Below are 11,383 nucleotides of genomic sequence, written 5' to 3' on the forward strand. Positions count from 1 at the left end.
TGGCCACTCCGTTGAAATCTCAGTGCCACAGCTTTTGCCGTGTCCAATTTATTACAGAACCTGCTTCTACTTTGCTGATTAAATGGTAATAGGGAAATGGCAGCTGCAATTAGAAATGGAATAAAAGAAGCCCCGAAAGCAATAGCGACTGAACAGTCTAATGAACTACTCTTCATCAATGAAGACGACTCTCCATCAACGAAAGCCTTCCATGCATGTTGAATAAAAACCAGGCTACTTTATGAATACGTTTATCTAATTATAATGATTAAGAGTGGAGTGCACTGGCTGGCTGATATAGCCAGGTATATCTGAGTATATCAGCAAACCAGCTCTCTTTCAGGAAAGAGAAAAGCTTTGCGGAGACGATGTATTCATGAGTCAAGAAGATATACATACGGTGGGCGACAATGAGCTTTGTGTTAGCCGTGTCTTGATGGAAAAAACGCATTGTTCATGAATGACAATAGCTTTGATGGATAGCAGGCCGTTCATTGTACTGTGTGTGTGTGTGTGTGTGTGTGTGTGTGTGTGTGTGTGTGTGTGTGTGTGTGTGTGTGCGTGCGTGTGCGTGTGCGTGCGCGTGCGTGCGTGCACACGTATTGAATGACAGCAGCATTCAGCTGGGGACATAATGATACGAAACATTCAGCTGAGACATGCAGGGAAGTACACCTGTGCTGTACAAACTAAGGTGGACAGCATTTCCATCGCTACAGACCTAATTGTCAGAGGTAAGCTCAATCTTAATTGCCTTAATTGTCGTTCAGTTAATCACATTCAGTTCAGTGAATCACATGATCCCTAGCTTTCCTATTTTCTGAGGCACACATTCAACAAAAACAGCATATTTAGTTTGTATATCTGCTATTTTCACTGAAGAGCTTTGGTGCATTTCACCATCCTTCAGCCCTTTTGAAATTATTTAATTATCTGCTGTGGTCTGGTCTTACATGAGAAGATGGGTACCGTAGATGAAAAATTACAGTCTAATTAGACCAAATGGCTCCCCGAGGTCTCATACTGACCTTTTTGCTTCAGTGACACATACATGCACTCCACCTTCACATTTGCCATCCATCTGCCATTTTCATAATAGCAATAGTTATGTTTTCGCATAGCATTTTTCGAAATGCTGTGTTTACAGAGTCACACAGAAAACAGGATTAAATAAATTGCATGAATACACAACACCGCTTTGTGTCCTCTCTCTCTCTCTCTCTCTCTCTCTCTCTCTCTCTGTCTCTCTCTCTCTCTCTCTCTCTCTCTGTCTCTCTCTCAATCTTTATGTTCTTCTGCCTGCCTGGCCATGCCGTCTATCAGGTCCCCCTGGGCCACCCACCAGCATCCATGTAGAAGAAATCACCGATACCACAGCTTCCCTGTCCTGGAGGCCTGGTCCTGATAATCACAGTCCAATTACGGCATACACCATCCAGGCCAGGACACCATTTTCCCTGGGGTGGCAAGCTGTCACCACAGGTAAGCTCTGTCCAACCAGCCGTGGTCACCTCCAGTCACATGGAGGGGGAGGGGGGGGACCACTCTTCATTCCACCCGGCCCCTGTGAGAATATTGGAGATGTAATTTTTACCCCTGGCGCGAAATGGCACGCAATTGTACCGTGACCATTGACCGCCGCTTTATAGGACTCTGGGGTATTCTGAAACATGGATCTCCTCCACACCCAATGATGTGCCTTGTTGCCGGGGCTTGTAATTTGATAGTGTAGTAAAGTGATACTGCAGGCTGTAATTTTTCCGTACGTCATCTTTAATGGAGCTCGGCACGTTGGCGCACGGTTGGAACTCTGTATGTGTGCCTTATCTCACACTGGTTTCCTCACCCATTGATATTTTTGTGAAACGGAGATATTATTTTAAATGTAGGCTAGCTTCAGTGGCATCATTGGTTCGCCGACTCAGTATGCTATCAAATCCTTGTCACAATATTATTAACCACAAGACCGTCCCCCTTGAAGAAATACTCACTCATTTGGCAATTACACACATGCAGGTTTGAGGGTTCATGGGCACCTAAGGATACACATGGCACCTTCTCCTCCACAGACATGCCTATAACAGCCAACAGGTTTAATCCGATTTCCTGAAATTTCATTTTCGCTTTATACCGTAGAGACGACCTACTGTACACGCGAGATTTGAACGAGTTGTGACTCAATGAACAGACGAGTGTTCTTGGCTCTGTGCGTGGTGGGGAAAAAAAGAAGAAAAACGGCATGGGGGGTAGTGGGGAGGGGGGCAAGTGCAGCACAAGTGAGACTTCAAGGCAAGCAATGCATCACTCTTCCATGGGAGACTGTAAGGCTATGAAGCAATAGCACTAGGCATAACGGCAACGGATAAGGGATCTCTTAGGCAATGGAATGTGGCACAGTGATTGGTTTAATTATTGTAACGCCCAAACCACACCTATACATAATAGCGTAGGTGTTTTAGGGATTTAGACAGGTGACCAAAATACCAACTTTAGTGAGGGAACTAAATAAATCCCCAAATACTGTATTTAGAAATCTCGAACGAAAATGGAGTCCAGAATGTTTATCTAGGAATGCCTGTGTACAAATCAAAGACACAGCCCACCTCCAAAATCAGGACTTCCTTGTGGCTGTTGTCAACAAAAACACCATCAGGTGTATTTGGGATGTTAGCAAAGACATCGCATGCACAACTAAACCAATCTGGTAACACTCTTGAATATTTATTTGCTGCACTGGTTGGCATATATTTTCGAACTGCATCAGACACTAGGTCAACAATACGGTCGTGGTAAGCAATTTACACTTTTTTGTATGTACTACATCCATGTGTGCAATGGATTCTAGCAGTCTGTGGTGTTGTTCAGAATCATGATGGTTTATACAAAGTGGAGTTTGGATGTCAGGGTATCAGATTGACAGATTGTACTAGGTTGGTAATACTTGCAGTCTAGCTTTGATGGTGAATTGTAAAACAAGGAGCCAAGCCAGCTTTCCCTGCAGTTGAAGTCCACGCCAATGTTGTTTGGCTTCAGTCTGTTTGGTACTAAGCAGAACCCTTCTAGCTGTTTCTACCTGTAGTCTATAGTCATTGTCCCCTCCGCCTCCACTACCACGCTGGAGTCTCTAATTAATCCATCAGAGATGGGCACGTTTTCACTGAGAAAGGGGGGGAAGCAGAAGTTTCTTGCTCTCCCTTCCAATTTTCTCTTTATCTTTAAGGAATAGTTTTACCCTCACACACACACACAAATATACACACGCACACACACAACCAAGTTGTACAATGCTAGTTATATCAAATTATGCTTATAATAATCATTATATTATTATTATTATTATTATTACCCTTATTATTATTATTATTATTATTATATATAACATATTGTTTGTTTAGACGGATGCTTGGTTCGATGTTTACCTGATATCCTGATATCATTTACCCTGTTTGTTCTCTAAATGGTTCACACCGTTCTGATCTTGCGATCTGACGTCGCTCTCGATATAGAGCGTCTGCTAAATACCTAAATTGTATAGGAGTCTAGACTCTCTAGAGTTTACTGTTTGTGGCTTCCTGCAGAACCTGCAGAAACATGAACTGACAGTGTGCCAAATCATTAGCAATAGTAAGTTGATCAAAGAGTAGATCCCCCCCCCCCCTACCCTTGCTAAAAAAAGAAAAACAAAGTCTTAGCATTCCTTCAACATGTGTTGATTTTTGCCTTTGGACTTGGTGTGTATATGTGTGCGTCCTTGAGTGATTACACCTGTCCTGTGCACCTGTGGTGGAGTCTCACCAGGCCTGTCAGCCTGGAGGACAGTCTACTGTTGATGCTAAGTTGACACACACACACACACACACACACACACACACACACACACACACACACACACACACACACACACACACACACACACACACACACACGTACACACCCATAAAGTGGGTTGATACTGACAGCGGGGAGGTGTGTGTGTGTGTGTGTGTGTGTGTGTGTGTGTGTGTGTGTGTGTGTGTGTGTGTGTGTGTGTGTGTGTGTGTGTGTGTGTGTGTGTGTGTGTGTGTGTGTGTGTGTGTGTGTGTGTGTGTGTGTGTGTGTGTGTGTGTTGCATGTGTGTGTGTTTGCATGTGTGTGTGTTTGCTTGTGTGTGTTTGCGTGTGTTTTATGCCAGTTCCTGAGATGGTGGGTGGTCGGCAGTTGACAGCTACAGTAATAGACCTGAGCCCCTGGGTGGAGTATGAGTTTAGAGTCCTGGCAAGCAACGCCATCGGGACAGGAGAACCCAGCAAGCCATCCAAACAAGCAAGGACAAAGGAGACTTGTATGTACTTCATAAGCATCAAAACTTTCTCTTGTGTTGCCTACTGTATATCATTAATGTCTCTACACTTTCTAATGTGTTTTATAACTTGTTATAACTTGTGTTCTGAGATTTCTTTTAACTATGCCAATGCCCTTTTTCCAAACTGTGCTATGAAAATATCAATAGTAAAGTGAACTCAACAGGGGTTAAGCTGATCATATCTTTCTCCCCAGCTCCGAAGGTCACCCCAGCTAATGTAAGCGGAGGAGGTGGAAGTCGCTCTGAATTAGTCATCACATGGGAGGTAAGCATGCCACCACCGAACTCCCTCACCCATGGAGGAGGGAGCCAGACGTCATTATTCTCTGAGGATCCGGGCGCTTGTTTCATTAATAACAGCCGAATGACTTAATGTATGGCATTTCATTTTAAGAACAGAGAGGCAATAACTGCTGCTGTCACCCTGGGGAAGAGAAATATGCCTTTGAGGTTTCAATAAGATAATTAAACAGAATGGTTCCTCCAAAGTTCCAAGCAACTTTTATTTTTTACAATGATTGTGTCTCTCTCTCTCTCTCTCTCTCTCTCTCTCTCTCTCGCTCTCTCTCTCTCAAAGCCAGTTTAGCAACCCTGCTCCAAAAGGCTTATGCTGGTTGCTTAAAATCATCAGCCCCTGCTGTGAAAGCTATTCCCTGAATGAATGTTGATGTTTCAATGTCACAGGAGTTCAGCTAAAGTGTAACTACTGCTTAACAAAGTGCACATTTTGCCTTGACCCCAAAGACACCTGAGGCAAAGTTGTGATGTGGCAGCAGAGATGGAGTGTGTTTAATTTAATTACATTAATTGAGTCTTAAACAAAGATGTCAAGACATGTCTATGCTGTGCCCAGAGTTGCTACAACACAGCAGCGAGTTTTGTATTATATTATTATGTATCTTAGAGGTTAAGAGTGGAGAGTGAAGAGCGTTGGTTTATAGAAAGAAGTCAGCAGCTATAAATACATGATATATGGTGTGCTGTTGGTCTTAACAATAGCTGAGTTAAGCCCTCATGCTGAGGGCACTGTACTGTTGATGGATGCATCCATTCACTTGTGTTTTTGTGTGTGTGTGTGTGTGTGTGTGTGTGTGTGTGTGTGTGTGTGTGTGTGTGTGTGTGTGTGTGTGTGTGTGTGTGTGTGTGTGTGTGTGTGTGTGTGTGTGTGTGTGCTTGTGTGTGTGCTTGTGTGCTTGTGTGCACGTGTGTGTATTTGCTGTGTTCCAGCCTGTTCCAGAGGAGCTGCAGAACGGTCCGGGGTTCGGCTACGTGGTGGCGTTTCGACCCCACGGCGCCACTGGCTGGATGCAGGCTGCAGTGCCTTCTGCGGAAACCTCCAGATATGTGTTCAAAAACGAGAGCATACAGCCCTTCTCGCCCTTCCACGTCAAGGTCGGGGTTTACAATAATGTGGGGGAGAGTCCGTTCGGACCCGTTACCACCATCTATTCCGCCGAAGAGGGTGAGTGAAGTATGGTGTAGACTAGAGTCAACACAAATGTTAACGGGGGTAGTTGTAGTCTCTCAGCCACAGTTCATAACTCATTTCAAAGAGCTCCCAAGCCATTCTAGCCATTAGAGTGACCTTGCTCCCTGTGTACTCCTATCAGGATCTGCAGACGTCCCCCCCTCCCACCCCTAGCTCAGAGTTTTGATGGTCCCACTTTGAGAGGTTATCAAAGATTGTTTTGAAAGTCTCTCTCCATTAACTCTAGAGCCTAGCCGAGCACCCACCAGGATCCGTGCCAAAAGCCTGTCCGCGTCCGAGGTTGAAGTTTCATGGAAAGCTCTGCCGTGGAATGCTAGCAAGAGACGAGTTCTAGGCTATGAGGTGAGCAACCCCACAGCCCATGCGTCCATGCATGCCTGCTGATGTGCATGAATCTTGTTTTAATTTTTTTGATGTGTGTTGCAGAATCTTGTACCTTGGCAGAGGACAGGAGATACAGTAATAGCTTGGTGTTTTTAATGTTCCTATATAGCTCCATGCCTGTGAGTTTAGTTGAATTTTTCTTGTTGTCCTCCTAAGTGCTGTGATGATTAGCGTGCGTGGTGATGCATACACCAAGGGATACAACGCTTAGCCTCTAATCCACCACAGCAACACAGCATTTAACACTGTGGCTTATACAGCAGTGCTCGGTGGGTTAATTCTCATTTCTATTCTGCTCACAATATGAGGAAGAACTCTCCTACTTACATCCATGAATTTGCAAGTGTCAGAATTATATAAAAAAGAATGTTGACCAGTGAAAGTCAACAGCAGAACATGAGCAAACCTTTCACCATTCCTGTGAGGAAAGACAAATTATACTTGTGTTGTGAAGCATGCCAGCTATTTCAGTTTGGACACCCGGGTGACAAAGAATATCTGTTATCAGTGGAAGTTGACGGCAGGGAATTCTTTTTTCGTCTGCATATTGTGATTCAGCTTTGGCCATACAAGTTTGAACCCTGCCACATATCTGCGGCTAAGCAAGCAGAACCAAAGTACATAGCCCATGGCGATTGGAGAGTACAACAGGACACACAGCTCAGGGTTATTTTCATACCAATTTGCAGTTGCAGTCTTTCACTCTTCAGTTTACAGTTCATTGACAGTATATACCAGGAGGCTTGGGCAGAGTGTCGGCTATGTTAAAGCAGATTCTGCATTCATGTCTGTGGTTCTGCCTTGTCTGTTTTCAGCTGAGGTACTGGGATAAAAGCGAAAAAGAGGATATGGCCAGTGTGCAGAGGACTGTGGGAAATCAAACGTCTTCTGTAATCCGCGGGGTGAAAGGCAGCAGCACATATTACATCACGGCGAGGGCATATAACTCAGCGGGAACAGGGCCTCCTAGCACAACCATCAATGTCACCACCAAGAAACCACGTAAGCATGGGAGCTAATTAAGACCAATAGTTTTCTCTCCACTGCTGTTTGTCTTGTGTGTGAAGTGTGTATGCTTGTGTTCCTCAGCGCCGAGCCAGCCACCAGTCAAAGTGATGTGGAACGCATTAAACTCCAAGATTATACTGACCTGGGAGCAGGTCAAGGCCTTGGAGAATGAGTCAGAGGTCACTGGCTACAAAGTAAGTGTTGCCGGCCTTGAGGATCCGGAAGAACATAATGTATGTTGCCTCGGCTTCCCTGCCCTGACCTTTCCTCCTGCTGTGTGATCTGTGCTCAGGTGCTGTACAAAAGGAACCGGCACAGTCGCCCCGATGTGATGGAAACCAACACCACTTCTGTGGAGCTGTCCTTGCCCGTTGATGAGGAGTACATTATACAGATCAAACCCTTTGGCGAGGGCGGTGAAGGCAGCAGTAGCAGGCAGATCACAATCCCAAGAATACCAGGTAACATCTTATACCACATTACATCTTAAATGAGTCATATTGACAAGCATACTTAACTCCCTTTATTTTCAAGACGAATAATGATCACCAGAAAATACATAAAAGCACTGTCTGACTTGCACAGCACAAGAGAGACTTTATTATGGTCGCAACGTTCCAGTCATCAACATTGTCTTCAAGCATGATGAAGCATGCTTTTGTTGTTGTTTTTATGACCAGTATGCTTCACCTACACACCTGTCACTAACATTTTTACCTAGAGTGCAAAAGCTTTTTTAATAGATGTAGATGAATAATGAAAAGAAAATATGGTAATACATCCGCAAAGCTTTTAAAAAGTTCTAAAATAAAATCACATTTTCCCAGAAGAAATTGTTTTGAATGTGAAATAATCTTCTATCTTCTATCTATCTTGCACCAAGTCTCTGTCTGTACGTACGTGTGTAATCCACGTAACTCGAGTTCTCCCCACCGACTTCAAATTTGACACATGCGTTCCATGCAGTGGCCGGTGTTCGATCGGACCCACGGTTGTCCAGAACCGCCCCAAGAAGGCCTCTGCCTGGCTCTGGACAGGGCCCCTGCCCAGGATCCATATATGGAGCTGGCCTGTTCTGACATCATTCTGACGTCTGCATAGACTCCATATTTGGGCATGCCTGACACAGAACTCCATATATATGGGCATAAAAGGGAGTCGGGACACAGACATAATATCTGGGTGGGGCATGCATTTCCAACTTGCATCGTTCCAAGTAGGCCAGTGCCCAACGGGCACCGCTGTAGAGGCTCCAACGCATAATAACTGGGTGGGGCATGCATTTCCAACTTGCATCGTTCCAAGTAGGCCAGTGCCCAACGGGCACCGCTGTAGAGGCTCCAACGCATAATAACTGGGTGGGGCATGCATTTCCAACTTGCATCGTTCCAAGTAGGCCAGTGCCCAACGGGTACTGCTGTAGAGGCCCCATGGGCACCGCTCTAGTTTTAATAATTTTGTCTGTCCTGAAATGTTTTATTTTTGTTTACCTTTGATGGCTGCCATTAACCATAATGCTTCCCTCAATGTTAAAAACCTCATATTTGCTGCCTTGCCGACATGAGTCAGGGAAATAAGCAACCATATGAAACACCTTGCCGACATGAGTCAGGGAAATAAGCAACCATATGAAACACCTTGCCGACATGAGTCAGGGAAATAAGCAACCGTATGAGACAGAGGTGTTGCGAGTGAGACAAGGCTGAACGTTGTCTACTGCACCTTTAACAGTGAGAGTATACAAATGGAACCAAATGGACCCGTTCAGGTCCATTGGTGCACTCTCAGAGTTAAACTCTTTTATTTTGAACACACAGGATTTTGCAGTGTGGTGGGCTAGCTTCTGCTCTTAAGATACTAATAATCCATTCCCATGCTGCCATTGCTACTTTGCCAAAACAGATTAGCTGTCATCACCACAAGAGGAAAGAGCGAGCAAGAGGGAGGGACATTATTGTTTAGATGGGCTGCTGTGAAATTAAATGGTCTGTACGTGATGCGAGTGTTGCATGAGAAGATGGTCAGTTTATGTTGGATACTTTGCTTGGAGCTCAAGTCATGGTTCTCAGACATTTTGGGAATTAATTAATGCGCTCAGGCCTTGATTACTAAAGCATGCCGGTGCAGCAGATGCAACGTAGATAAAAAAAACCTTGTTTTTATGTGGATTCTTTTTCCCAGTATAAACAGAATAACAGCCTCATACATTTCTATGCTTTTACAGGTCCCAACGCAATCGGTTCAGCGTCCAAGGTCTCTACTCTATCAGCCCTCAGTACAATAGCACTGTCTTTCACAGCACGGACATCTTTATGACAAACGGCTCCCGGCAGACATCACATCTTGATGTGGAGACGGCCCTACTACGGAACACAAACACCGCCCAGTGTGGTGTACTACATCCATCGATTTAGATTTTAGGAGCCAGGAGGAAGACAGCGATGACAAAAGAAACACACACTCACATACATGCCATTGAGATGACAGTGAAAGAGCTTGCTTCACACCCAGGCTAAGTAAAGGAGATCGACCAGTGTCCTGACTCTGTTGTTACCAAAGCAGCTTTCATAAAAAAATAGAAAAGAAGAAAAACATAAAAAGAATAAGAAGAAAAAAATAAATAGAATAATGTCTCATATGCATCTTTTGTATGACATTTTGAGCTTTTATATACTTATTTTCAACCAATTTGAAATTGGTCTGGGCTTTTTTTGCTAAAGGCAGCAGTGTGGGAGATGTCAAGTGCATGGCAAATAACACTATTTAACAGATTTAACAGTCTAGGCCTAAATAATGTTATTTGGCAGCACAACTAGTTATTACGTTCAGACTTGCAATGGTTCCAAGGTTCAAGGATTCAATTGAATGAATTGTTCATGTCATCTTAACTACATTTGTGTCTGGGCAAGGGTTCTTTTAGACATTCCTTTTTTTCCCCTTTTTCTTTTCAACTGTTGCTCTGAAGCCATCCGTAAGACAACTGATGAACTTTGTATCACAATGAGGCTTAATTTATACTTTGTCTTACAACTGTAGTCACTTGACAAACGATTGAATGACGTATTGTCAACTGATATAGAATTGTGGACAGTTGTGCGACGAAGCATATTAAATAAGCTGTGCTGTTTTGGAGTCCCCTGGGTTGCTCCACACTGACCATTTTAATTGCACTTGCAACCAGACCCTCGCGGCTGTGTTCATTCTGTTCATCCTTTCAGTTAGCCCTGTGTCTCTAGAGCTATTCTTTGCCTTGTGTGTGCCTCATCATAAGTTAAAAATCCTCAGGTCCTTAAAGAGCCTTAACTTCTCGTATGTATATCAAATAAACGTTAGAATCGTATAAAAGTACCAAGCAGCTGCTGCGATGTTGACATGTTGCTGTGTGGATAGGCGCTGTATGTTATTCGGGGATGGGCTGTAGCATCCCTTGTACAATGAGCATAATGAGGTTCGTTTGGACAGCATTTCGCTGTTTAGCATGGGTTATGGGCAATATGTGGTACATTTCTATGGGTGTGCATTCTTAATAAAAGACAATGCTGCTGATCTTTCCTTTTCCCCATTGTCTTCTGATGCTATGTGAGACTAAGGCTTAATTTATACACCCCATCATACATCAGTGTTGTGCAGCGAAAATAGCAGATATATTGTATATCTGCTATTTTTGCTGCGCAGCACTGACATAATAACAAAGTATAAATCAGACTTATGGTGCAACGGTACAGTGCAGTCCATATGTAGCTTGTGATCCAGTTAAGTGCAGGTAGTTTGTAGTACACTGAAGGGAAGTGTACTGTAGGTGCTGGGTCTCGCTCAGTATCACGCATCAAGAAACGTGTAATATACTGTTTTGTATACTTCAAATCATTTATATAAAAGAACGTTTCTAAAGAGCTGGTTTGTGATTTTTATGTAAAGAAACACTGTCTTGCACAGTGGCCAATTGTCGCCCAGCATGACTGTAATTTGTCTACCTTTTTTTTCTGTCCTTCTGCGACCTGGCTGAGTGGCTTTTGGAACATATGTGACATTAAATACAGTAGGTGTGTGTGTATCCGTGTACCATGAGTTTGAACCATATGTTCCTTTGCTTCTGTCTCAGTCAGGTGCTGCCCTACAGTAACACACCTGAGCCCTCTGAGATGTATTGGGTCAACCAT

The 11,383-nt window shown here is 43.9% G+C and overlaps 1 protein-coding gene across 1 annotated transcript in view; it reads left to right on the plus strand.

The window, feature by feature from the left end:
- cntn4 (contactin 4) overlaps positions 1 to 10,146 on the plus strand; it is a 130,609-nt gene extending 120,463 nt beyond the window's left edge. The window contains exons 13-22 of the mRNA XM_080788291.1: positions 614 to 734; positions 1,324 to 1,482; positions 4,172 to 4,321; positions 4,537 to 4,607; positions 5,570 to 5,804; positions 6,058 to 6,173; positions 7,031 to 7,217; positions 7,305 to 7,417; positions 7,516 to 7,684; positions 9,448 to 10,146. Of these exons, the coding sequence (XP_080644417.1) occupies positions 614 to 734; positions 1,324 to 1,482; positions 4,172 to 4,321; positions 4,537 to 4,607; positions 5,570 to 5,804; positions 6,058 to 6,173; positions 7,031 to 7,217; positions 7,305 to 7,417; positions 7,516 to 7,684; positions 9,448 to 9,539 (1,413 nt within the window). The 3' untranslated portion in view covers positions 9,540 to 10,146. The remainder of the gene's footprint in view (positions 1 to 613; positions 735 to 1,323; positions 1,483 to 4,171; positions 4,322 to 4,536; positions 4,608 to 5,569; positions 5,805 to 6,057; positions 6,174 to 7,030; positions 7,218 to 7,304; positions 7,418 to 7,515; positions 7,685 to 9,447) is intronic.
- Positions 10,147 to 11,383: the final 1,237 nt, after the last annotated feature.

Source organism: Protomyctophum bolini (assembly GCF_963924005.1).
Source record: "Protomyctophum bolini genome assembly, chromosome: 2".
Lineage (NCBI taxonomy): Eukaryota > Metazoa > Chordata > Actinopteri > Myctophiformes > Myctophidae > Protomyctophum > Protomyctophum bolini.